Source organism: Monopterus albus, unplaced genomic scaffold, assembly GCF_001952655.1.
Source record: "Monopterus albus unplaced genomic scaffold, M_albus_1.0 scaffold87.1, whole genome shotgun sequence".
In the NCBI taxonomy this organism is placed as follows: Eukaryota; Metazoa; Chordata; class Actinopteri; order Synbranchiformes; family Synbranchidae; genus Monopterus; species Monopterus albus.
The window spans coordinates 310728-338702 of record NW_018127967.1 but is presented as its reverse complement, the minus strand read 5'-3'; the positions used below and the strand labels follow the sequence as shown (position 1 = coordinate 338702).

The window sequence follows — 27975 nt, the reverse complement described above, 5'->3', positions numbered from 1 at the left end:
CCATTTCAATTGGAATACATTTATTCTGCTACGTAGCATCGCCCTCAGTCTCACCCACACCACATGGACATTTTGTTCTGACATGTAGTGATTTCTAGATCACTTTGCTCACCTTTAAACGTGGTAATGAATCTGTAATTAAATGCTACAGCTGAGTGGAAAGACCTCGGTTCTTCCTGCCCTCACTGTTCTAGTGTTGTTTAAAAGGGATTTTGGCTTAAATTTAGTTTGAACTTCAAAGTATATAAATAAATAAATAAAAACAAAAACCATGACAGAAATAACATAAAAAATTTAAGCTAACATATAGTAAACCCCCACACCTGTGCCTGCAACAGTGCAGGTAAATACAAGGCTGCAGGGAGACAGACAGGGTATTTGTGGACAAGGAGCCTGCTGGTGGGTGGGTGGGGGATAGTACACACTTATGTCGATGCGTGAGTCTGTCTCGTGCGCGCGCATAGAGAGAGAGAGAGAGCAGGGGGCCGTACCCTTTCTACAGTGGACCTGTCACACACATTATTTAGCATGAAGTCAACCCCCTTCCTTATCCCCCTCCCTCCCTCGCTATACTCTGTACGGGGATCAAGCCCTGCTCCTCCACAGCCTTCATGTCTGACGACACAGAGGGGAGAAGAAGAAGAGGAGAACTGACCACTGACGCTTTTAATGACTTTTCGACGCACTGGGGAACTTTTTGTCCATGTCACCAGCAAACCTAAGACCAGGACACCCATCATCCTGCAGCAAGCTGTGTGACTTATCCGCGGATTAATTGAACCAGATTGGGATTCGATGTAAGTGCATGTAACCGTACTTTATTTCTCTGCTCTCTCACTGTGTCTTATCTCCGTTTGTCTTCATGTTTGGAATCCATTCTGTGCCTTGTCATTTGTCTCGGCGAGGTGTAAAAGAGGAGCTTCATGAACTGTGGCCAAAGGCACAGCGGCTTTCTACTATATCAGCAGAGCAAGACGTCAGCGCATTAAGCAAAAGTTTGGGGCACTGGGGAAATCAGGAGACTGAAAAATGAAATGAAGAACAACAGGCCTTTACTTTTCGTTGAGATTATGATGCTGATGAGAGGAGACACATCTATGTGGCAGGTTTTTATGTAGCCCGTTGCACCTTCCAGATAAAATAGTCACCGCTAAATCATCATAAACATGTCTTAAACCTATTTTAAAAGTGAGTAAAGGCGCCATTTGGGCCTTTCTAAATTTTAGGGCTTTATTAGTGCTGTGGTTTGGTGGCCAACAGTTCAAAATTCGTATTACTTCGTTGGAGGCATTAGTTCTCCGTTTGTCCGTGCGTGAGGCCTGTTGGTAGGAACGAGACAGCAGTGCGTGATGCTTCCCCGCGCAGAAAGGGCCCCGTTCCCTCCTGTTGCATTACACGGAATTATGCTTTCTCCAAAACTCCAAGGCTTCGCAGATACGGCCGCTGTGAAAATGTTATGGAGGTCAGAAATGTTTGGGGAAGTGGAGAAAATTGATAGGTGGCAGGTGGCCGGTGGCCGCCGGGGCCACGGGAGAGCGCGGAGAGAAAAACACAGCCGTGCGCCCACCACGCACACACACAGCCAACATTCCTTTCTTTTTTTAAGACGGACCTGTAGGTCAATGCCAATTAAAAATAGATGTTCTTATTGTCCACTGCCCACCAGCGACAGCCTGCAGTATTCAGGCTGGAGCTCATTGTGCTTTACTAGTTCCTAATAAATACACGAATAAAAATACTGTCATTATTAAAAGGTCAGTGTTAAATGAACAGTGGACCTCACAAAGGACCCTACGACTGCTAATACAGATGCGCTATGTTTATGCTCGTTAGTCTTTTTTCTGTTTTGCATTATAAAAAGCTCTAGACCTAATCCGTGTTTTAGCTTTCAGGCTATTCGCTTCCCTTAAATGGACAGTTCGGGTTCTGCTCAGTCACTGTTCGTTTACTTTGGTAAAAATCGAAGGCACGGTGGGTTTCGTTTCCACATTCACCCGGTAGATCTCCTGCAGCAGGCCTTCAGTTAGTGGCCTCTTTTGCATTTGTTTCCCAGGTCAGGACATATGAAAATAAGATTTGTTTAATCGAAGTTCACGTTTGGCCTGAGGGTACAATGTAAATGCTTTTAGTGGTCATCATCCAACCGTGTTCAACAGAAACAAGTGTCAAGGCCTGCTGCGCTGAGGCCCATACTGTGGTAGGATCCACCAGTATTATCCCTCATCATTACTACGTTTACACTACACTGGCTGCTGTACATCATGTTAGTTAGTTAGTTAGTTAGTTAGTTCGTTAGTTAGTTAGTTAGTTCGTTAGTTCATTCGGGACCTCAACACGCATAACTCAAATAAAACACAACAAAGATATTAAAAATGATCAATCAGACCGAGCTTTGCGGTCACAAATATGCTCTTATATATATTCGATGTGGTAATTGTGGTATTTAATTTCTTTACATATATAAAACTAGGCTATTAACTGCAATGATAATAAAAATGGATTTATATTTTCATATTACCGCCTCCCCCTAAAATCGTAATAAAAGGCTCATAACAACTTCATTATGTTAAAAATCTGCTGGATCTAATTTCTCAGATTTAAATCATTTCTGATCGATAAGAGAAGCAGTTTTGCACCACACACTGCGTCGAATCAGCGAAATATATATTTGAGCAAGCGTAATAAATTGTTGATGCAGACAGGCTGTGTGTTAATCACTGCTGTGGACTCGTATTGGCTGCTGGCCAATCATTTGGCCGCTGTCTTCGGAGCCAGAGACTCTGGTGCAGGACTGCCTCGGCCTCACTCACTCATATGCAAATGGCTGTTATAGAAGGGCAGAAATTAACATCTACAAACATTGGACTGAAATTCCATCTGCCGCCTCTTCGAGGAGGCCCTTAATAAGTTCTCAGACAGCAAAGTGACACACATCTTAATCAACTCTTAATCCCGGGAATTAATTCTCGACGCGTTTATGAATAATTCCTGGGCTAATGCTTGCAGTCCGTGGAAATGCAAGCAGTCTGCCACGCGCATTGCCAGATGGACCCGGCAATCTCCCGAAAAATGAGAGGATTTTTGCTTCCATTATTATTATTATTATTATTTTATTATTACCACCAAATACATATTTAATGAGATCGGTGTCACCAGGTGACTTCTTATGCAAAGCGCCGCAGCTTATGCAAAGCACAGACGCTCATCTTGCTGTTGTTCTGCGTCCATTTCTGAACAGGAGGCCTCAAGCACTAAGAATAACCCCAGTTCCATCCCGGGGATGTTTCATACTGTATATGAGTGTAAAAGCAGGAGCAGCACGTCAGGTGGATGGGGAGATCCAGGTGGTGCTTCACAAGTGCCCCGAGAAACACAAACTGTGGCTTATAATGAGTTCAGGTTAATCTGGGAGTTCAATGAAGTTCACTCAGCAGTTCGCTCACACTGCCATGTACCACTACACAGGGAAACCAGCATCAACAAACCTCCCATTTAAGGATTAGAGCGGCTCAGTGGTCCATCTGACTGTCGGCTGCTCAGCGCCTCAGCCTGCTTGTTAGCTTACTGATAGCTTGTTGGCCATATTGAGCCCGCGCGTGTGCGTGGGTTGTATGTTGATTTGGAAATATAATCATGTGGAGCCCTTGATGTGTGTGGAGCTGTTGGGCCGGGGGTGGGGGGGCTGACACCTTGTAGGCTACTGGGCGAAATGACTGGCTTGCATCACCGGCGCGCTCCCCTTGCTGCCGTGCCAGGCGGCCTCTCAGCACCACATTCACACGGGTCCATCTGCCCATCCATCACTGCCACAGTGGATATACCCTCTGGACTAGCTCACGTTCCTATTTCTGACCAAAATACTGGAGCTGGCTGTTAGAGCAGGGCCGTGCACTCATAAAGGGACAGTACTCTGACTGAACGCTTCCAACAGCCACCGCGACCATTTGCGAAGTTGTTTTTTAAAACGCCTCAACACTCATCTGCGGCAAAGGTAACGCTGCTTGGAACAGAAATGGAATTTCTGCTTTTAGTTTTAAGGAGTATAACAGCCGATAAGCTGCGTGTGTGTTGAGTGTTGGTGCTGAGGTGTGTTACTTTGAACAAAAGGAAACGTCCTAAAACTGGTTCGCCTTTCATTAAACAAGTCAAAGGGATCCTGCAGCAAAGCTCAGCCTGATGGCTGCTGTATATGTGTCAGCCTTCATTTGCTGGTGGTGCCGCTGCTCTGTCAGATGAGGCTCAGGGTTGGTTGAAGAACTTCAACAGAATGAGACAAACATAGGATCAACATCGACTTGAACATTTTAATTAGGAACCAAAAGGGAAGAAGAAACACTGTTTGTCCGCTGGTGATCAAGGGGAAAACTGGTCTTTATATGACTCAGAAGTCAACTTTAAGTCACATCCATATTAGAGGCTTATTCATCTAAACAACACAGAGGCCCGGTGCTTACCGAGCTAATCTCTCTGGGAAACTTGACCTTCTCCTCAGCCTCGCATCTTTGTCCCCCTCAGGGATGAGATAGCCCCCGACTGGCAGCAAAATATCCTAATTCACATGTTCTACTCTTCTGTAAAATGCTCGGCTCATTCTCTAGACAAAGAACAGATGCATATCTTTCTTTAAAGTCCACAGAAAATGTTTCTTGCGTTAGCAGGGACACGTGTTAACCGTGCGTAAGGCAGCATTTCTTCCAGCGTGGACGGCACAAAAGATCGACTCAGCTGCCAGATGTCCGATATTCTGTGGTAATAAGGGCCTACATCTTTAATCACAATATGCAGATTGGCTTTAGTGCAGCATTGTGTTGCTTTGACCAAGTGACCAAATAGTTGAAGCCCCGTGTCTACAGTCATCACATTGTTCATTTTGGGTTTCAGTGCTCCAAATTCAAATGGCTGTGGTCAGTGGACAGATGGAGCTGTGTGGGGTCTGGTTGGGGACAAAATCACAAAGCAACTTCTATTTGGCGAGTTTTAAAAATGTGAATTTCTAAACAGAGTTTAAATGCATGTTAAGTTGCTTTTAGCTTTTCTGGGTCTAAAGGCTTGATTTTCACATCAGTTCGATGATCAGAAATGTGTTTAACAATATCAGCCGAGTTTCATCGTTTGTCTTGAAGCTGATGCTGCAGAAATGGAAGCCTGTCATTTGTCTACAGGAAAGTACAGACCCACACTTAAGAGAAGTTAATTGGCTTGTGATGCTTTGAATGTGTTACAGGCTTTAGCTTTGGACTGGACGTCTTCAGCTGTACTTGCTTTCAAGATGTTTGGCCATCAGAATAAGAAAGCACTGCTTAGTGAGGAGTAAAGGTAAAGATTTCATAGCAACGCAAAACAAACCTCGAAATGAGGGAAATTTATTTCATCTAAACCAATTTTTATTAGAACTTTTCTACATTTCAGCAGAACCATAGCAAGACATAGAGGTCATAGATAGATAGATAAATACTTTATTGATCCTGAAATTCAGCTAACCAGTGATTACCAAAATCACAGCACCCAAAGTAAAGAAATTTATAAAAGTGTGAGACTAAAATACAAAAGTAAAATGTATAAAGAGAAAAAAGTATAAGAAATAAGTTGAATAAAAACAATTATACACATATAAAACTAAATCTAGGACTGAACACTGTGTACAAGGATAAGAAATGCCAATATGTACAGTGCAGTAGTATAGTGTCATAGTGAGGTGGGATCATAATACTATAAAGATAATTAGTGACGTCACATGTCCTTGTCCAACAGTCAGATCAGACCTCCTTCTGCACTTGTACAAAAACTAACCTGGTATCTCTGGACTAGGTAAATTGCATTTACACAAGAAAATCGATCAAAACATAATAGAAAATATAGTGTACTGTATATACCCCAGTTTAATTAAACATAAATAAAATGATCAGATTCATCACAATAGTTTATCCCTTTAATCCACAGTCACTGGGAAGGACGAGCTTGCCTGGTCAGCTCCATCAGCACAGTGACTGACAGCGTATAAAACATAAACTGAAGGACTGATGTTCACAGAGGAATGAGGGAAATGTCATTTCAACAGCTTCAGATGCTTTTGTGCTCTGTGTTGTTGTTGGTGGTGGTGAGTGAGCTGTTTGACATCGTGCCATGCTCCGAATTGCCCCTCCTCACTCTGAGGCTTCAGATGAAAGTCCAGCTTTGACCCCAGATCACATGTGACTGGCATACAAAGGGCTGGCACGGTGGCAAACAGACTGCAGGGAAACACAACGAGGGAACTCGGTGTCCAGGAGGGAAGGGGAATGTAGGGAAGTGACAATCGGGCTTTCCCCTGAAAATCAAATACTAAACTCCACACAGAGGGTCCGGCAATGTCCTGACAGTCAACAGGGATGGTTTAGCCCACCTCAAACTCACTGTGAAATCTTCGGTGACGTGGATTCACTGGAGTCTGTTAAACCTGTAATTTGTTACACACCCATGAACTGGGAAGTAAAGAGACGAGGACACAGTAAGTCTATGCTTTCTGTCCCCCTTTTGTTCCTCTCCTTATAAGTCCAGGCAGTTTTTATTCATATTATCAAATATTACAAGTGGCAGATTTGCCACAAAAGGGCTTTACAATCTGTGTAGCATACAACACCCTTTGTCCTGAGACCCTTAAATCAGAGAAGGAAAAGGGGAAAAAACTTTGGGGGACCAAAGAGTTGGACATAGAGTATGAGACAATAATAGCATGTTTCCTACGGTTGATATAGTGGCATTACTAGATAACTATTACTGAATAACTCTGCTGTTATCACCTCTTATGTGTGTTACCTTTGTAAATGTGACTGACATCACAGGTATAACAACTATGTCACATGACAGCATCATGAAGACAAACACATCAAGAGAAAAACACTGGACAGCTGACACTTTGCAGGCTGTGTTTCCTGCTGGCACTAAAAATTAGGATGCATTTATAAAAGGTTAGACAAATATAAAGCTTCTTTTTGACTTGGTATTGTAGCAAAACAAAAACAAAACAAAACAAACACATCCCAAATCTTTGTTAGCTTGAACAGAGTGTGTGTGTGTGTGTGTGTGTGTGTGTCCCACCATGTTCAAGGTGTTAATGGTTTTATAATGATAATAATTTTAAAAATGCTTTTAGGGCAACAAGAAATGTTATTATGTACTATAGCTCCCCCCATGTAGCCCAGAATAGTCAAACCAAGGCAGGTCTTGTTATAGCTGCTTATGTCAGGCTCCAATAAAGGGATCAGGGTTACAACCACAACCAGGGGGGAATGGAAAGAGCAAAGAGAAAATAGAAACAGAATGTTCCAACAAATAAAACAACTACACACAAATACATATCACATGGATTCTAGACTCATATAAGTTCACACATATAAATGCACAAACTGGTATTTTAAAACTGTTATATTTAGTTTCACTGATTAAGATTGGATTATAGGCTACTGGCACATTTTTTGTAACCTTTGTTGTTCTATCTTTATTTTTAGGAGAATATTAAAGATTTTAATATGTTGAGTGATTTTTTTCAACCCGATAAACATGCAGGCTAAAGCAGGAAGTGGCAGAAGTCTTTTTTTAGGCCGGAGTCTGCGCCATCAAGTTAAAGTAGTTTTAGTCAAAACCAGGGGGCTATGAAAGGCAGATGTAGCCTGCGAGACACGACCCGGGGGAAAAGCGCAGGTAGCCCATAGAAGAGGAGGACATCGTGTGTCCTCATCTGGATCACGGCAGCTGGACGGTCCGCGGACTCTTTAGTGAGTAAATCCAACCGAAACTGTCACAGTGTGAGGGAACAAAGATTCCCGCCACATAGTTCCAGATGTGGAAAGTAACTAAATACATTTACTCAAGGTACAACTTTGACGTACTTGAGTAAATGCGTTTTCTGTTATTTCATACTTTAACTTTACTTAAAAAAAAAAACTCTACTTTGTACTCGTTACATTTATTTGATAACTTTATTTACTGGTTACTTTTCAGGAAGAGGTTAATAAAACAAAATACAACATAATCAAAGGATTTATTGAACCTTGGTGTAAAATTCACAAATTCAAAGCATCTCAAATAGTTATACTTAGCTCTGCCTTTACCAGCTGCAACATTAAATGGGATGTACATAACAATACATCAACAATTATATTGAATCATTTTGCAGAATGAGCACTTTTACTTTTGGTACTTCAAATATATTTTATGCTAATACTTTAGTACTTTCACTTAATTAACATTTTGAATGCAAGACTTTAACTTGTAAGAGTATTTTACACTGTTGTACTTAAGTAAAAGTCTGAGTAGCCTACTTCTCCCCCTGATGCATAGCTCTTCAGTGGAGTGCTCCCAGAAGCTGTGTTGTACATTTAGCCTATAAATATAAGTAGCCTGCTTCAAACTATTCTTACAATCAGAATAGTGCAGGAGACCACACAAACTAGTCCTTCAAAATGACTGAATTCTTCCTGATGTTATAATGAAGTTATAGGCATCCTATAGATATACTGTAGGGGAATAGATCAAATAATCTGCCAGTTAAATTATTATCATAGAAAACACCGTCATAAATATTATTGTAGTGGTGACAAGGGACGTGTCTATATGTTGTATCGGTAGTCTATGGCCTATCATTGATCCCTGTACCAATGAAATGCGTTCAGGATGTGTGTTCTGGACAAAGACAGAGCAATCCGACCCCGGCCGCTTGTAGCCCGTGACCAAACAATGACGTCGCTGTTGACAGGGGGCTGCGGTGGACCTCAGTGCCGGGACGGTGAAGCCTGACGTGTGTCTGTCTGTGTATCTGTTTGCAGAGACTGGTTATGGATTTTAACCTGCTGACGGACAGTGAAGCCCGCAGCCCGGCGCTGTCGCTCTCCGACTCCGGGACCCCGCAGCACGACCAGGGGTGTAAAGGCCAGGACAACAGCGGTCAGTGAAGCCCAGCATGCCTCGCTCCATCTGTGTGCACGCATGGTCCTAATGATCGATGTCTACCGACCGGATGTCACGCTTTGCCCCACTGTACCATAATCTTCAAAGTTAAATAAAATGCTCAGAAATGTCTAGTTATAGATCAACTAAGCCTAATAATACTAATAAATTACACAATTTGAAGCCTATCATTTCTGTGTAGCCTACTTGATCATACCAGACAACTAATCCCACAGCTGGAGCACAGTATATCCGGAGCTATTAGAGCTAATTAATAAAAAAAAACAAACACCCTATTAACCAACGTGCACGCTGTAATGGGAGCGTTATTGCCTGTTTCCCTGACGCTGCCTTTCCACAGCGACCTTTTCGTCCACAGGCTCAGGTGATGATGAGCTGTAATAACAAATAACTCATTTGATTTTGAATAGGAAAATTAATTGGAAAAGGAGTAGACCGGATGTCTCCTGGGAGCACCGGACTCAGCACGGTGGCCAGAGTTGATCCAGATGGAGAAACGAGTCTATAGACCTGTTTGGTCGTCTGTTGTTTCACATCTGCATTTTAAAAATCGAACGAAACTACTTCAACTAATTGGGGCTGAGGAAAGCAAACATATCGAATCAAATAACCTAAATTATGATATGGCAAAATAAAACTCAAGGCCCATTTACCGGATATCAGGGTATTTATTTAGATCAGCTGCAGTTCCATGACCAAAACAGATGGAGGTCATTCTGTCCTCTCTGCTGGGAGGCCTTGCTCTGCTCCTCTGCTTCTGAAACCCCTGTTACATAAACGGACCCACGTCTAGCTGTGTCATATTATCAAGTGTTACATTGGCTATTGCAAATAGTCACCTGGTTTTCTGATCAGTCTCTCTCTAACTCCTCCATCTGACATTTTAACACACCCACTTGAATTACTCCAAGGGGGAGTGAGTGCGTGTTTATGTGTGTGGAAGCCAGTGTAATGGCGGTGTGTGGTTAGAAATCCAGCCCTAACAAACCGGCAAACACACGGAAAGAAAGCGGTGGGAAAGGCTTTCATGTAGGTTATCTTTCATTATGGAGCTATTTTGGTTTAAATGTCCCATTCATTATATTTAAACAATCCCAGGTGACAGTTTTCATACTAATTCCTTACTGACTACCTTTATTTTGAAGGTAAAACCATAATCCGAGGTACACTGTGGTTAGGCGTGTGCACCTGTATCAAAAATGTGGTACCTGTGTGCAAATTTACATCGAATTAACATGTTTTACTAATCAAATCGATATTTTCATAATAAATGCCTCAAGTATTTACGTTATTGAAGTACGTATTTGTGTAGTGCTGCTCGATAAAATGGCTGAAATAATAACAATACGATGCATTTTAAAATTAAAAACCCACATAGTGCTTATTTTATAGACTTGTTTCAGAATTTCAAGACATAATATGTTTAAATTTGACAACATGTAGGCCAGCAAATTAAAATAATTATAGGGTTCAACATTTATTTCTCAACATTTGCTGACGTGTAGGAAATGAAATGTACCACAGTAAATGTATTTTACAGATTATAGACCTTTAAATGCGGTTTGGAACAAGGTTCTCTGAGAGTGAGGGGTACATCTGGGGGGCTCTGGCCCTTCTTGGCCAGCTCTTTCACACACAGACTGTTCCAGCTTTAGTGCCACTTGTAAAATGACTTTCTTCCATGATAGGAACTCCTTTTTTGTTTTATCTGGGGAACAGAACAAATGATCCATGATGTGATTAAAAAACATTGCATCACAGACATTTCTTACAGCTGATTGTTGGCTTTTCTTTTCCTTTAAAATGAATACAAATACATCCTTACATGTGGATGTGGTTATAGTGAGGCACAATACCACTGCTGCGCCTTACCACACCAGCAGACGCCCTTGCCGCAGGCATAGACAGGTGTACTATCATCTCACACCCGTGACTGAACGGTCTGACTGTGTGTCTTTACAACAGCCTTTACAAGTTTTCTCTCCGAAACAATGGTGCAGTAGAGTAAAACCCGACTTTGATTTTACTCTTCAGAGCATGTTTGTCAGACTGCTTTTGAAAGCTGTGACATGGGCAACATATACTGGCATTTGACAGTCTATATTACTGTCTAAGTGAACAATATGAAAGCTTTTTTTCCCAGTATATTCAGATGTTTTCCATTTTTCCAGTTGTTGAAAAGTGATTTGGTTAAAAGCCTCTTGTAGTCCGTTTCTAGATTAAAGCTCTCTAAGAAGCTGACCTGGAACAACTCTGTCATGTCGGCACATTATCAGTCAGATTGCTGCTATTGTTGGTCAGTGCATCGCTCTAAAAAGGGATGCCCTTTTCACTGTATTGTGTTATAGACTTTGGCCTTAAGTGACAGCTTACCCAGTGTCAGTTTACTGCCAGATAACAGCCTCAGCCTGGCCCTTATTGGTTTTGCTGGTGGCCCTGTGGAGCCTCTTTTTAAACCCCACTGATCATTTCAAACTGCTCCCAGAGAGCTAAGCCCTCACCAAACAGAGCCCAACCTGCCCCAGTCACAAAAGCTTGATCCACAGGATTAGCTAGCCAACTAATTTCACTTCTTTCTGTGAGGTCCTCAAATTGCGGGAGTCGGATCTAGCAGAGAGGAGCCCTGGCAGACACAACATGGATGTGTGGTCCTTTAGACTCACTACACTAGGGGCCAAAGGCAATCACTCACTGCTGCTGCACATCTTTAAATGTAATGGAGCGTTTGGAATCATTCTCTCTTGGCAACATCACACCCATGATTGCCTTTTTTCAGTGTATGAAATGAAGGGATTTCAGAAGATGCCTGATTTGAGAATAGTATACAGTTGGTTTCAGCAGGGACTGGTTGGTGCCGGTGCTGTCAGAAAAATGATACACCGTAGGTTTGAAAGGGGTCATAGCTCTGCTTCTCTGTTAGGTACTTCTGTCTACATTTTAGAAGCTCTCTGTGTGTGCATATGTTTAGTGCATTAAATGCTTTCATCACATACCTACGGTGCCACTTTATTTGGCAGGCCCCACAGTGTCACAATTATTTCTTTTTATTTCTAACTTGTTTAGACTGTCTGTTACTCAAAGCACAGTGGGCTCTTTGAAAATCAGTGCACCTGGAAGGAAAGGCTTCCAATTATAGGAGAATGTTTCTCCCTGTAAATTATAAGATTTTGGTTTAAATTGATCTTTTTTTTTTGTAGTTATCGGGTTCTTTGTACCATTTTGTTGTCATTGCTGTAGCCTGTTATTCTGTCATCTCTCACCAAACCAGTTCATGTCCTTAGGACAAATGTTTTCCTTCTGTGTTTCTGCAGACACAGAGAAATCCCACCAGAACCAGCTGGATGAGTCCAGCGCTGAGGATGGCTCTCTGAAGAAGAAGCAGCGAAGGCAGAGGACTCACTTCACCAGCCAGCAGCTCCAGGAGCTGGAGGCTACCTTCCAGAGGAACCGCTACCCTGACATGAGCACCAGGGAGGAGATTGCAGTGTGGACCAACCTCACTGAAGCACGGGTCAGGGTGGGTAGACACCATCCACCACAGAATTCTGAAACATAGAACCCCGACCACATTTTATTATGGCAGTTGACTTCAGTAGATACCCTCTGTGGATGAAGGTGTGTGAAAAAAGACAAGACGGTTACACACACAAATAATCTTAGTTTGTTATACATCTGTGTCCAGTGCTGTTGACCAGATAGCCATGACATTTGGTATGCATATTTGTGGTGCACAGATTGCGACTTTCCCCTAGCACCACTACTGGGTCAGAGTTTCCACTTGTATCCAGAGCATAGCAAAAATGCAGTGCAGAGGAGAATGGAAAGAAATTTAGGGAGCACCTGCTACCCAGTGGAGACAATTTTTCCATTATGGACATATGAGCTTATCTCCAGCTCAAAGGTCATACACACACAATTGTATAACACAAAGAACATTCAAGCTCCCAAAGGATTTAACTCTTGGATTTCAGTTTAAGTTTATTGACCCCATGGCTCTGAGTGCCCCCCTCAAACTATATATTTTTAGGCCCACTGCTGTAAAAGCTGTGTTCACACTGTCTGGAGCCCTGCATTAAAAGCACAGCCTTCTCATTCATTTGAATAAAATCAATCCATCTGCACAGGAGTGGTGTCAAACCAGTGGGCCGCACTCTACAGAAACAACACTCCTCAGAATCTCAAACAAGCTACTAATGCATGGTGATGCAGGAGAATGCTCAGTTCTGGCTCTGCTGGATCTCAGTGCAGCTTTTGACACTGTGGATCACAGTATCCTCATTGACAGATTTAGGCAACGGGTGGGTATCTCTGGGTCAGCACTTCAGTGGTTTCCTCCCTACCTTTCTGATATGACTTTTTCAGTAGTTGTTGGTAATCACGCCTCTTCATTTTCATCTCAGCTGTATGGTGTACCACAAGGTTCTGTTTTGGGTCCCATCCTAATCGTCTTGTACATGCTTCCTCTTTGGGCGTATAATAATTTGGTTTTAAAGAAATATTATAAGACTGTTATGTCGATGATACACATTTCTTTTAACCATCAAAATATGACTAAATTATCCATACTAAATGCCTGTGCAATGGAAATAAAAAAAAGGATGGCAAATAGCATTTTACAGTTTAACAACGATCCAACAAAGGTCCTTATTTTTGCCCCTGTTGGTCTTGTTCCTAAGGTGCAGAAACACCTTAGGTCTTTTTCTTCGTGTGTCAAATCTGCAGTCAGAAGGCACACTGGACCAAGCATTCACTCATGAGCAACCTGTAAAGTGTTTGACTCCTTCCTGCTTCTTTCAGCTGAGAAATATTGCTATGGTGTCTCAGATTGAGATAGAAATGATCATTCATGTTTTTGTTGTATCCTGATTAGGCTACTGTAACTCAGTATTCACTTGTCTCATAAAATTTTTTTTTTTAGATTGTTTACAAGTGGTCCAGATTACACCAGTTTTGATCTCTCTACACTGGCTCCCCATCAAATTCAGAATTAGCTTTAAGATCCTGGTACTTACATTCAGAGCCTTGCATGGTCAGGCATCTGCTATATTAGAGTTCTTCTTCAGCCTTACAACTAGTAGGTTTCTAAGATCATTGGAGTTTGTTGGCTGTTCCTCACTCCAGAATTAAAACAAAAGGTAACTGTGCCATTTAAGTTGTGGAACTCTGGAACTCTCTCTCAGTACGATTAGGGATCTGTAGACACTTTAAAAAAGCAGCTTGAGACCCATCTTCTTTAAATGGTCTTTGAGTAGTAATTTTATTATGTTATAATTTTTTGTAGTGCTCTTATTATGAAGCTATTGCTATTTTATAGGGCATAGCCTAGTTATATTCTATACTTTTGTGTGAAGCACTTTTGATCAGAAAGGTGCTATATAAATAAAAATTACTTACTTTGATGAAACAACACAGGGTAGTCCAACAATTCATCATTTTTAAAGCTATAGAATCATTGTTAATGTGGCACTGCTGAATGTAAAAGCAACATTTTCAAAGTTTGCAATATCCATATAAGATGTGATAACATATCAGTGTTGTGTTTACAACTTGTTTCTGCTGCCCCCAAGTGGCACAGAATTTATTTAGATTTTTTTTTTTTTTACTTTGAGCAATTGTCAAAATGTTTAAACTCAGCTTTCCTTATAAAATCATGAAGAAAACCTAATCTAGAAAGAAAATATAAGGCTATGGCCATCTTATGGGAAACTGTGTAACACTGTCACAAATTTTTCAGTGGCCATCTGCTCAGTTTCATAAAACTTTGAAATACTCCATTGTCATTCCCAAAGCTAAACAGTGGTATAATCATAAACATGTTGTAGCCATGGAGGCCTCAGTCTGACAGAATGAATTAGTTACTGCAGGGAAGAGATACGAGTCCTAAATGGATAAGAAATACAAGAAATAAATTGTTTAGCAGGAAGAATATTTTATTAGCTTTTACCAAAGCTTCAGTTCACACACTAAACCTAAATGCCAAAGGTGCCCACACCCAGTGGTTTGGTCATTGTAGCTATATGGAGCAGGAGGACAGGCATTCTGATGCATGACAATACAATCACTGGCCGGCCTGACAAGTAATGGATCAAATTAATGTTGGCTGGATGAAAGGTCACATAGTGTTCACTCTTGGTTGTTATTTTGAAGGGACAACAGACTACACATTCTAATGTCTGTCAGTGGCCCTGCATGTAGGCAAATTCCTACATGCCCAGAACATGTCACCCGTCAGCTTGATTTACGTGATTTGTCAGAGAGAGGCTGTTAATCATCAAAGCTGCAACCTGACAGGACATATTGATAAAGGGCCTATAGACAGAGGGTGTCTTATGCTGTACAGACTGGAAAGACCTTTGATGCCAATGTATGATTTGTGATTTTGAGCTATATATTCATTTGGCTACTGCATTTTTTACCTGTGACATGTAATGGGTTATTTAGAGTATGGCACAAAACAGCTCACATGCTACATGTGTTCCGGTTTACAGCCCTACCTCGCTGCAGTTCTTTGAGCTAAGTGCTAAAGTCAGCATACTCACAACTAAAAAGTCCAAATGCTGATGTTTGGCCCATAATGTTTAACACAGTTAGCAGCTGTGCCGCTGAGATTGATGGGAATATCTGTAGTTTTGCTGTCATTTGATTGTAAATCAAGTGTAATTTTGCCCTGATATACTAGGTGAAAGATTGTTCATCTTTCCTTCACCCTGAGGGGAACATTACCAAATTTCATGAAAATCCATCCAGCAGTTGTTGAGACATTTCAGTTTGATCAAAAGAAATTAAAGATCAAAAGTCAGGGGATCACCAAAGTCAGTAGAATACATCATGTGGGCATCGTGGATGTCTGCACGGCTTTCAATCAATTTTAGTGCCATGTGTGAGAGATGTGTCTAAACAAGAAACCTTGCCAGTAGTTTGTTAGCAAGTACGGTATATGGGGAGATAACATGGCGGCTGTTGGCTTTATAGCCTTTTACACAGTTGGTCAAAAATCAGCTAATACAGGTTTAAGGTTTGGCAACAAGTTCAATGTGTTATCTCCACAGTGAACCCTTAACTTCAGTTACACTAGGTAAATGTCTCACAGCTTCCTGCATTGGTACTAAATGCATTATTCCAACAGAGACTGAACTGATAAGGGTTGTCGTCTTAAAATGACTAGCCTTTGAAACATGTGCCCGAGTTATACTGTACATATATCTCCATTATCTGAATATCTGCTTTCCTGCTGGGAATTCTCAGTTCCTGATTTTGAAAGAAGTCACAGGCAAAACCCAGCATCATCAGAAGTGTACGGTTACTTAGTTTAAATTTGCCCAATACAGTCAGTGCCATTTATATTATCATTTGACCATTTCATTAAAGACCTATGCATGTGGCTGGAGACTAGCCACCAAATAACCTTGACATTCAGCCTTGTCCACAGATTGCCTCCAAGTCACAGAAGGATTGAGTAACTTCTGTCCTCCAGAGCGGGGTTTCCCCCTGCTGTCACCGAGAGGGACGGAAAGCTCAGAGGCTACACTTTATACTCACATTAACGGCCAGCGGCATTCTGTTGCTATAATAACAGAGAACTGAATGATACTGTAGACAGCAAGTATGCCAAGAGGGCAGACAGATGGCTGAGCATCAACCCAAGAAATGTCAGTAAAAGTTTTATGAGGGTTAAAGAGATAAAACATTTGATACCAATTTATTTTTGGTATCAAAAAGCAAAGGTTTGTCCAGGCTTGTACCCACAGAAGAACATGGCACAGTTTTCATTTCCAAAAAACCTCAATTTAGATTTTCCACTAAAGCTTAATCCAGTTCATATCCTCTAAATATAGGCTCATAAAATGACAAATGTGATGATTGCCATTCTCTGACATTTCTTTCAGTGGGATCTCACTATTCAAATAAGTCAGTGATTAGTTTTAATAAGCCTTGTCTAATATGTCTGTTTGATGATACACTCCAACTTACTTTCTGGGATCATTATGTCTTTCAAAAATTTTGGATACATATGCACACAATATTATTTAAAGTATTTGAGAGGGATACTATGACGGAATGTGTTTTAGAATTAAACTTTACTCAGTCCTGACACTTTCTCATTCCTCAAAGAAAAAGTTATTTGAAAATAACTACTTCTTCTGTTCTTTTCACTTTTGCGAAGAACGAAACAATCTAAATTATAAGTAAAGTTCTGCATCTCACACATTGATGAATGGGCAAAATGATTTACTACACCCGCCTGCCGTAGGTATTCCTGTCTGTCGCTGTTGTTTGAAAATTCCCATGACCTCGTTTGGGACTAAATGGTTTAGAAAATGGATGGATGGATGGATGGATGTTTCAAAATTCCAATAAAGTAATCTTAGCTTTTTATCCTTGATGTCTTAACAGCTTTTAATGGTGTGGGCTTCCTATTTACAAATAATGGGGCGCAGTGGAGTAGAAAACATGTTTTCAACAATATCCTAATTACTTAGAGTATACATGGCCTGCCAGGAAATAAAGCAGCTTGCTGGAAACCTATTAAAGTTGGATTGATGGGTGAATGTGTGTGCTGCAACCCACTGACCTGAATCATGCTAAGTACTCCACAAAAACCCAATCAGAGAAAGGAAGTCAATAATCATGCTGCATGCATGATGCAAAATGAAACTAACTGGGCCAATATCAATTATAAAACACCAGAAAAATGTATTAAAGGCAACAATTTGTCATTGTTTTTCATTTTTCTTTAATACTGACAAGCATCACATTTTGACTCTGGCGGGGGGCAGCCAATCAGATTCTGGGGGTGGCCGCTGCCTTCAATCTGTTCATGCTTAGATCAGTAACTCTGGTAGCTAACTCGATACATATTCCAGTGAGAAACAACAGCTAGTAGCAGTGGTAATGTTAGTTCCACAGGTAGAGAGAAATGGTATGATTTCTGTAGGTTTTTTTTGTGTGTCCAAAAACAGCAGCCATGACAGCACACACTGAGCCAAAAAACACAAAAACCCCCTCACACAATTAGTGTTAGCAGAAAAAAAATCAGCCCCATCCTGTTTGATGCTGCGCAGCTTTACCTCATTCTGGTTTTTGTAGTCATCACAGTAGCATGTAGGAAAACTATAGTTTTTCCTCAGAGTTTATGCCACATAATAATGCTACATACTGTACATGACTACAGTGTAAAACAGGTAGAGCCTGACTCCTGACAAACTGTATCAGTACCGGATTTATGCAGTATTGTTTCTCTCACACACACAGGACCATGAAAACAGACTATGCAAGTCATTGTTTCTTTATGATTAAACATAGAAACATGACACCTTTTCATCCAAAGCAATCAGTTTGGTACAGCGGCCCTGAGGAGCAAAGGTCAGCATTCCACAAAACATGACATTTCACAAACCACAACAACATTTCTGAAAACACTGGGGTGTAAATATATTAGCTAGCTTATATGTGCAGTTGTACTGTATAGCAACAGCACATACTGTATGACATCTTGGTTCATGCTTGGTTCAATGACCTTTCCACATTCACAGATATTTGCATGTTTCTCAGTATGGCAGTGGAAAGTGTGTGACAAAAACTTTTCCACATGGTAAAACCTCTTTGCGGTAATGGAGGAGGCCTGTGGAGGTGTGTCTTTGGAAGCCATCCAAGAGTGGATGAGGCAAACTAGAACATGCTACTGGCAACAGTTAGCATCTTATGTGATGTGGAAGAAGCTCTAGGGCCCGACCCAGGCCAGAATCTACATTGCTGTACTGTGTTTGTCCATTGTGCTGTACAGTATTGTTTTGAGTGACTTCACAGTATGTTTCTCTAAGAGAGATTTGTAGGGTCAGTGCCAAGATGTTACAAAGTTCAAAATTATATGCACTGGCTTAATAATATCACATTCAGGAAAAAAAAAACCCTTTTGGTAGAAGTGTTTTAAAATAACCCTCACCATAGTGTGTAAGAGACTGGCATGCAGTGTGTGTTGTTTGAGAGCAAAATTTGATTTTGACCTGGAAGTTAGATGATTGGACGGATGTGAGCATCATGTTGAGAATGTGTGTGCAGAAAATGTGTTTTAACAGGAAAAACTTAACGATTTCTACAGTTTTACACTAAATTTATGAAAGAAGAGACTGCAGTTTGTAAAATTTTACTAATGACAAATGTGAGCATTTGGAAATAGGTCTACAGTACACAATGTAATGCCTGACATTTCTCAAACAAAATGCTGTATTTTGTGAAGTCTGGCTGTGTTTCCTCTTTTGTTATTGTGTTTCATGAAATGCTGTTGTTTTGCACCCCAGGGCCCCCATAGTCTGCACTTCTATTAGCCGTCACAATTCCCAAACTGAAACTAAACACGTCAACCATGGAGACTGATAAATGTTCATTCAACAGCCTTGAACACACAGGAGCAGTGTGAGTGGCCTGACCTTTGAACAGCTGTTTATTCCTGCAGCTCCAGCTAACAGCTAACTCTGCACACTGAGCTTACTGGCAGATTTCCATCTTAAGATAAAGACCATGTGTCATTCAGTACTTGTGGTTTGTGCAGTTTTAGGCACAAACAAAAACTTTTCATGTTGATTTCCTCAGAAGCTCCAAATCAGTTTGGGTTTTCTGTATTTTCTACCTTTTGCCTGTGTACACATCTAACTGATGATGTCACACACAGTCCCCACAATAGCAATTTAACTGTTTGTATCTTGAGAAATGCAAACAATTTCAAAAAATTGCACCACGTGGAAATAAAAAGCAACCATATACAGTGGGTAAACTGTAGAAGCAACTTACTATGACCCATAGTCACATGTTTTTGTTAGGCGACCTGTAGCAGTCGAGTAATTATGACGGGAACAAAGTAAGAAGTCAGGTGACACTATATAGAGCTACAGCGAAGGTGAGGGTGGGCTGAAAGGGTGGCTCGATAAAACACAGGACTTCCAGATGGGACAACATTTGTTTTCGATTTCATATCAATAGTCATCATTGTTTCTTTCAACTGCTAACTCTCTTACCTTAACATTTATTTCACCCCAAACCATGATCTTTTCCTTAAACCTACCCAAGTTGCCTGATTGTGTATTGCTATCACCATGATGTAAAGATCCAGTTCACTGCTGCTGCTACATACCATTTGCCATGGTAAAAAGTAACAAGTACATTTAAAACTGCTGCTACATACCATTTGCCATGGTAGAAAGTAACAAGTACATTTACTCAGATTCTTGACTGAAGTACAGTTTGTATTTTACTTATTTCCATTTTATTGCTATATCGACTTCACTACATCAGAGGGAAATATTATACTGTACTTTTTTCTCTTCTACATATATTTGATACTTTTACTTTTCACAATCAGGTAAAAAATAAAATGCAGTATAAAACTAAATGTGGTATTGTCAAAGTCAAAGTGTTTATTTGTCATATGCACAGTTAGGAAACATGTTTCCCTGTACAATGAAAATCTTACTTTGCCATCCACATAAATGCCACACAATACAGATGAAATATAAAGTAGATACATAAGTAACACTAAATCTAAGGCACTTTAAAGTGTTTAAGTAGTGCATCGTAGTACTTCTGTTATGGTCGCTTGGACACTGAGGCGAGCGAGTCAAAAAAATGACGGACCCAGGTAGCTGACTTAGGTGCAAGCAGTGCTCAATTTATTTACAGTGATGATAAACAGATATGTGACTAGCAAGGTGAAGGGAGATGGAGCGTAACCGGGTGTTGAGCAGCAGTAGAGGAAAAACAGTCAGTGGTACGATGAATGTTGGTGGACCGGGCTGCGGATCACTCCTGAACTGGTCGTGGTTGGCAGCAATGGTGGCTGAGAAAACAGAGTACGTACAGACAGTTAACAGAAGACTGTGGTGGAGACTGACAGGGTTGAGCAGGTCTCAGGTCCGGAGAGGAAGAGATGTAGCAGGGACGGAAGCAAAGCAACGAGATAAAGGGACAACAGGACTGGATAGTGTGAGGCGTGTTTATCTACTGAAAAATAAAAATCACCCTAACAATCGGAGCTAGGACGAACAAACGTAAGTACCTGGATAAAGCAATAGACAAAAATAATGGATAAGGATGGGCCTGAGTATCTAAAAAGAACTGGCAGGGGAGTGAACGGTGAGCAGGGTATAAGTAGGGAGAAACTAATCAGCAGCTGGTGATGATCTGGGCGAGTGAAGCAGGTGTGTCAGATAGTGTAATCAGGGTAAGGGAGCCAAAACAGAGTGAGGGGAGTGAGAGAGGCAGGCGCAGCTGGGCAAACCTGACAACTTCTTCCATCACTGGTGTGTGTTTATTACTGGACCCCTGACAACAAAGATCTGGTAGACTTCCCATCAAATGTGGCCATTTGGGGTTGGGACGGGATCAGAGGGTAGGGATGAGCTACCTACAGTACGTGGTCATTTAGGTTGGAGGACTTGTTGGTTACAACCAAATAAAACAACACCCCTCAACAGATACTTTGGTGAGTACTGTGTTATCAGGGCTGACAAAATTATGGTCAAAAATACTAAAACAGAACCCGGGGTGTAGTAAACTGGAATTGTTTGTTTCAATTCTAATGAATATAAAAATCATTATTTTTTAAAAACCACACTTGATGGGAGAATGTGCACGCCTCTAAGTAAACTCTGACCCATACACACTTTCTAGCGACAAGGGGAATCCTCGACACCGAAGGCTGAGGTGGTGAATGAAAGTCAGACAGTAGAAATGAAATGTGAGAGGAGAGACTACAAGTACTGATGCCTTACATACATTTAATTTCACTGCATATTATACGTTAGATCCACATTATCATGAAGATTAAATCCAGCAGTGCTATTTGTGCTTGTAGTGAGTGATAATTGTTTCATAAAAACTGTCTTGTAAAATCCAAGTCAAATGTTAAATCCAAATTCATGCTATATATTTAATCAGTGCTGTCTCACCATCACATTGTCCGCTCCTTGAATGAATGAGATTCTTTATTTCAAAGTAAAACATACTCAAATACTCAAGCAACACAAATCAAATACATATTGGTAAAGGAGCAGAAAGATGTAATGTACCTTTAGATCGGATTGCTTTTTCTTACGTTGCGACACTGTCCGCTCTGTCCCACTGACACAGCTGACAGCAGCGGCAACATGTTGCCACTCGCACTGCTTCTTTTATCAGTGATCCCAGTGCTGTGGCCACCAAATGACGTGGTTTTCTGGGCCTCCACCTGCCCTACAAGTGTCTCTGTTTCAGTGTCTGAGAAGTTATATTACATGGAATATGAGGCTGATTCACGTGCACACAATTACAGGCGATCTGTAATTTATTAAGTGAACGTTGCTTACAGGTGCATTAGTGCAAGATTTTTTGGTGTACGCTATTTTTGGCTTTTGAGCACATGTTCACTTTTAGTAAGGATCCTATACACAACTGTATAAATGAGACCCCTAGAGTAACTTTGTTTTTGAGTTCTGAACCTTTAAAAAATAAAACCAAAGTTTTTTTCCTCAAAAAACTGAGCTGCGTTTGTTGTCAATTCAGTCATGTAAAACATCCTGTTACTGAGAAAACCTTGAGATTTGAAACTAAATTTTTCGGGGCCTTTAGGATGCTGCCAACTTATTGTACACTTTCTCCTTCTGCCGTCCCTAGGTATGGTTCAAGAACCGACGTGCCAAGTGGAGAAAGCGGGAGAGGAACCAGCAAGCAGAGTTATGCAAAAATGGCTTTGGTGCCCAATTCAATGGACTCATGCAGCCATACGATGACATGTACACCGGCTACTCCTACAACAACTGGGCCACAAAGAGCCTAGCAAGCAGCCCGCTCTCCGCCAAGAGCTTCCCATTCTTTAACTCAATGAATGTAAGCCCCTTGTCATCCCAGCCTATGTTCTCCCCTCCCAACTCCATCCCCTCCATGAACATGGCCTCTAGCATGGTGCCCTCAGCGGTGGCAGGAGTTCCTGCCACTGGGCTCAACAACCTGGGCAACCTCAACAACCTCAACAGCCCCACGGCACTAAACTCGGTAGCAGTGACTGCAGCCACCTGCCCCTACGCCACCACAGCCAGTCCCTACATGTACAGAGACACCTGCAACTCCAGTCTGGCCAGCCTGCGGCTCAAGGCCAAGCAGCACACCAACTTTGCATATCCAGCAGTGCAGAACCCCGTGTCCAACCTGAGCCCCTGCCAATACGCTGTAGACCGGCCGGTATGAAGAAGAAGCTCTGACACGATCCTAGACCCGACTGACCAGCTGTAAGTCCACTATTACCCAACTTCACATCTCTCTTCAGTTCCATCTTCAAACTACCAGATGTCCTGCAGACTGAAAAATCATATTTTGATGGTACACAGTGAAAATAATTGTCAAAAACTGATGCAGCAAATAGACATGCCCAGATGGACCACCATGTTTCAAAGGAATTCTTTCCAGTTTTGGAGACTTTGTCACTGAACTGACCAACTGCTTCAAAGGATTTCTAAAGATTATTATCCATTATCATTTTTTCTCTTCTGTTGGACTGCATGATTAGAGCAAACATAGAATCAAGGGTAAATAAAACCTGGATGCTTCAACTGGACTGGTGGTGAACATCTTGGCCAAAAACATCAAACATGATCTTTGCTACTGTCACAGAAAAAAGCTGTGGTTGCAATATGGGAGAATCAAGGATGTATATATAATAGACTTTTTTCTGCTTTGTATGTGACAAAAAATATGAAACTGTAGTACTTCAAAGATGAGAAAAGCAAAGGTCAAGTTGAGGCAAAGCTGATGTACTAAGAGAACATCTTTTAAGACCTTGAAACTTTGTTGTGAATTCCTGGGCCCTCGGAAGGACGTTCTGGGGGCAATACTGGGAAGTGAACACAACCTCAAGTGACTGAACACAAAATACAACGATTTACACATACATATACCAGAATATCAGCAAAACCTTTCAAGCAAAACTCTAAAAAGCCATTGAGTATATAGATTTGTGTGGTGTTATACAAAGGGAGTCCATGACTGTAAACAAATGTATGTAAGAGTGCAGTTGTTATAACAAAAAAATCAAGTTTTTTTTCCTGGTGTAGTCTGCTTTGTCTCATTAAAGAACCAGTTAAAGGATCCATTTTTATGATCTACATATGGGCGTTGAAGGGAAAAATATGTCCTACCATACCTCTAATCGTTTAACCTGTGACAGTAGTTGGTGTAACACAGGATAAAACATGACGTCTCCCAACAATGAGAATGGCATCATGGCAACCCTAACTGATTCCCAGCGCAGTGCTTATGCAATGGTGAACAAGAGTAGTAGGCTGCAGGGAGAGAGGCGAGAGACAGGGAAATCTAGATGTTCCCAGCGGCTGCTCACTGATACATTTGACCTACACTCGGCATGGTAACGGCAGGGTCTCCCGTAAAACACCAGGAAATCTCAATTTTTTTTGGGCCTCAAAGCAATGTGTCCCATTGGAGCCACAAATGAGGGGTTAGCAGCCCCATCAGCTCCATCAGCCCCATCAGCCCCTGCAACTGTTTATTGCTCTGACATTTCCACTGGTGCCGTTTTTTTCTTTCTGGCAAATTCTAGGCCAATCCTTCAAAGTCACATTTTTAATCACCTAGTGTAGCTATTTTTAAAGAGCCTGTCATGAGGGTGGAGAAGTCTCAAGACAACTCAGCACTCTGCTTATATTAGTATAACTAGGGCTCATAAAACATATTATGACCATACATGCATTTATATGCTAAACATGTGATGCATATTTCAAAAACGTACACATCAGTTTTAAATAGTAAATGGAAAGGAGAGGAGAAAATTTAAAAAATTGTTTTGGCAGATCAGACTAAACTGAAAATAGACAATTTGTGGACTATTAATGTTCATTTTTTGGCCTGGTAATCAATATGTGGATTGACATGACTGATAACTAAGCTCCAAATTAAATTGAGGTCAAAAAATGTTAAATGTTGGAATAAACATTTTGTGATTTAGACCTAGCCCTGCGATGGACTGGCGACCTGTCCAGGGTGTACCCCGCCTCTTGCCCGCAGCTGGCTGGGATTGGCTCAAGCCCCCTGTGACCCCGTTTGGGACTAAGCGGTTTAGGAATTGGATGGATGGATGGATGGATGATTTAGACCTTTCATTTTACAGAATACACCTATTAATATATGTAATGTTCAATGTATAATGTATATAATGTTCCAGCAACATTATCTGCATGGAATATGTTGATAAGTTGTTTTGTGAGTGTAACGGATGATACAGGGGCTAAGAACCACCTGATGGGGAGTTTACACTGCTGAATCCATATTGTAGTATGGCCAATTTCCAACAAATAGCCATATGTAAACTGAAAATGTCACTTGTTCACTTTTCGTTTTAAAAAAATGGCAAAATATATTGTTGCTAAGTTTCAGAACTGCCGTCATTTGCATTGTTAGGGAGCATCTAGCTGCATTTGACCACATTTTATTGTTAAAACCGCCATTTCTCAACAAAGGCAGGTTTTGATCATACAGTACTTTTTGTGTGGTCGTCCCTCTTCTTATGGTTAGTTGATCTGGACTTCCAGATTCACACAGATATAATATACCATTAAAATGACATTTACATGGTTCTCACTAAGAAGCTATTTACTCTGGTTTTCAGTTAGTGGTAGTGGTGGCTATACAGTAACCCTAGATTTATGATCTAAAACTGAGGGTCTGTTGTTTTTACCTACAGTTTAATATTGTTACATTAATTTAGAATGAACCTCAGCCCCAGTGTCCAGTTAAACTGTCTGGTTTCCAACGGTCTAGCTACACCACCCAACTAATCAAAATCAAGACTTTTTAGGATGGCCATGATATGAAACATAACCCTAACCCACTTACTTTTTCCAGAGTTTTCACCTACATTTCAAATTTATATTAGTAAATTATTTGTTCAGGAAAAGTAAGAAGACCTTGAGTTCAAATTGTTTTAGCAAAACAAGACATCCTACAGTGAAAGGGCACAGTACAAAAAATAAAAATAAGTTATTTATTTTCATAAACAGATTAAAAAGACAAAATATTCTTAAAACAAGAAAAAAATACCTACCTGATAACATTTTTCCAATATGTTGTCCATAACTATGTGATACAAAGAGAATGGAAGTCTAAATCTCTCTGCAAAGCCTTCTCCGCACTGCCAAAAGACTGGCCTAAAATATTGAAATCAGCCTAAGTTTGAACTTTAAAATGTAAATTTCACAAAGGGTAATAGCACCTATCCATTTCCATAAAAAATGAGGAAATAACCTCAGGTCCCTCAGGCTGTCACTGCCAGGTATGGCCCTGCTCTCAGAACATACTAATGCAGAAAGTCCGAATTTCTGAGTAAAGCATTTTATTGGAGAGACCCCTTCTGTCAGACAACCACAACAAATCTGTTGCAAATGACACAGTTTTGACCAGGGCCATTGAAAATTTGCTGATAGGTTGGAAGGTGTCCATTAACTGTTGGTAACTGGACACTTATGACATATGTGTATGTTAGCTGTTCTAAAGTAATGTTTAAACTGATCAGATGTGAATAATGACTGTCAACTGGAATTTATTTCTTTGACACAGTATGTGAATGGTTTAATTTATAAATGTAAAATCAGCAATTGGTGTTGCTCATCTGATTACAACAGCTTTGTCTACAAACACTACTAATGTGAACAGCCTTTAGACAACATTATCAGTTTATCTTTAGACTCCTACTAAACTGCTAAAACAATATATCAAAATAATCACAGCCAAGCAAATTAAACGTCTTATGGATGCACATATGGAGACAGCAGGTGGCTGGTGCTCAGCTCTAGAGATGCTACAGTTCTTGGGGGAGGGGGGTGTTGAGCATGTAACTTACATGCTATGTTCTTGACTGCACAGATGTCTTCTGATCTACAGTGGGTACGGAAAGTATTCAGACCCCCTTAAATTTTTCACTCTTTGTTATATTGCAGCCATATGCTAAAATCATTTAAGTTCATTTTTTTCCTCATTAATGTACACACAGCACCCCATATTGACAGAAAAACACAGAATTTGTGACATTTTTGCAGATTTATTAAAAAAGAAAAACTGAAATATCACATGGTCATAAGTATTCAGACCCTTTGCTGTGACACTCATCCTCCTGTCACAGACATAAGTATGGGAGCGAAGGTCAGACATCCTCCCATTTCTTCCTCCAGCACTTCATGAATGAAATCCCTCCCTGCTGAGCGGTGAGTCCCGGATATCGTTTAGATTAAGTCTGCAGTCCTCCATGTATTCTCACTTGTGTTTGTTTTATAATTGATTTATTCATCCACTTTTCTTTCAATAATAAACTATTTAATGTGCAATTCCTGTGAGTTCCTGTGATGAAAGATTCATACTGTCGATTTTTAGTTTTCACCTACACTTTAAAAGTCTTCATCTGAAAGCACTGGTTTGGTTGGCGCAGTAAAAACAACATTTTCCTGTCTGGTTTTCTAATATAAAATATGAAGAATATTTAATTTGACTGATGAGGGTCATTATTATAAAGATAGTGTTTTTGTTTGTTTGGTAAGTACATGTTAAGTACATCTTGTCAGTCAGAATGAAATATCCTGATGTAGAGTACTTTGAAAAGTGCACTCATATGTCATCATAAACCACATTATTATGATTTACCATTTAGATTCATTCTGAAGATGTTAGATATTACCAGGCATCTGAGGAAAAGTACAACCGGGTCATGTACAAACAAATGTTTTCTTTTTCACAGATTTGACACCACATAAAAAAGAAGACAGTTAAAAAAAGGGGAAGTGGCAAATTTACTGAATCTCAAAACTCAAAACTGCTTTGTGTGGTCACACAGCTTTCTCCTTCCCATTTTTATTCAACCACCAAACCTACAACTGCTTTTAAGAGAAGCACATTAAATCACATTTTTGACCATCTTTCCCACATTTTCACACCGACTCATCTATCTGGGTGAAACAGACCAAAATGCCACTGAAGCAAAATGACATGTTAAACATGACGACC

The 27975-nt window shown here is 40.7% G+C and overlaps 1 protein-coding gene across 1 annotated transcript; it reads left to right on the top strand.

The window, feature by feature from the left end:
* Positions 1-622: 622 nt before the first annotated feature.
* pitx3 (paired-like homeodomain 3) lies at positions 623-23522 on the top strand. Its single transcript, XM_020607558.1, has 4 exons — positions 623-797; positions 8805-8922; positions 12258-12463; positions 22591-23522. Exons 2-4 carry the CDS (start codon positions 8814-8816, stop codon positions 23158-23160), a joined length of 885 nt encoding a protein of 294 aa, XP_020463214.1. The 5' UTR covers positions 623-797; positions 8805-8813; the 3' UTR covers positions 23161-23522.
* The last annotated feature ends 4453 nt before the right edge of the window (positions 23523-27975 follow it).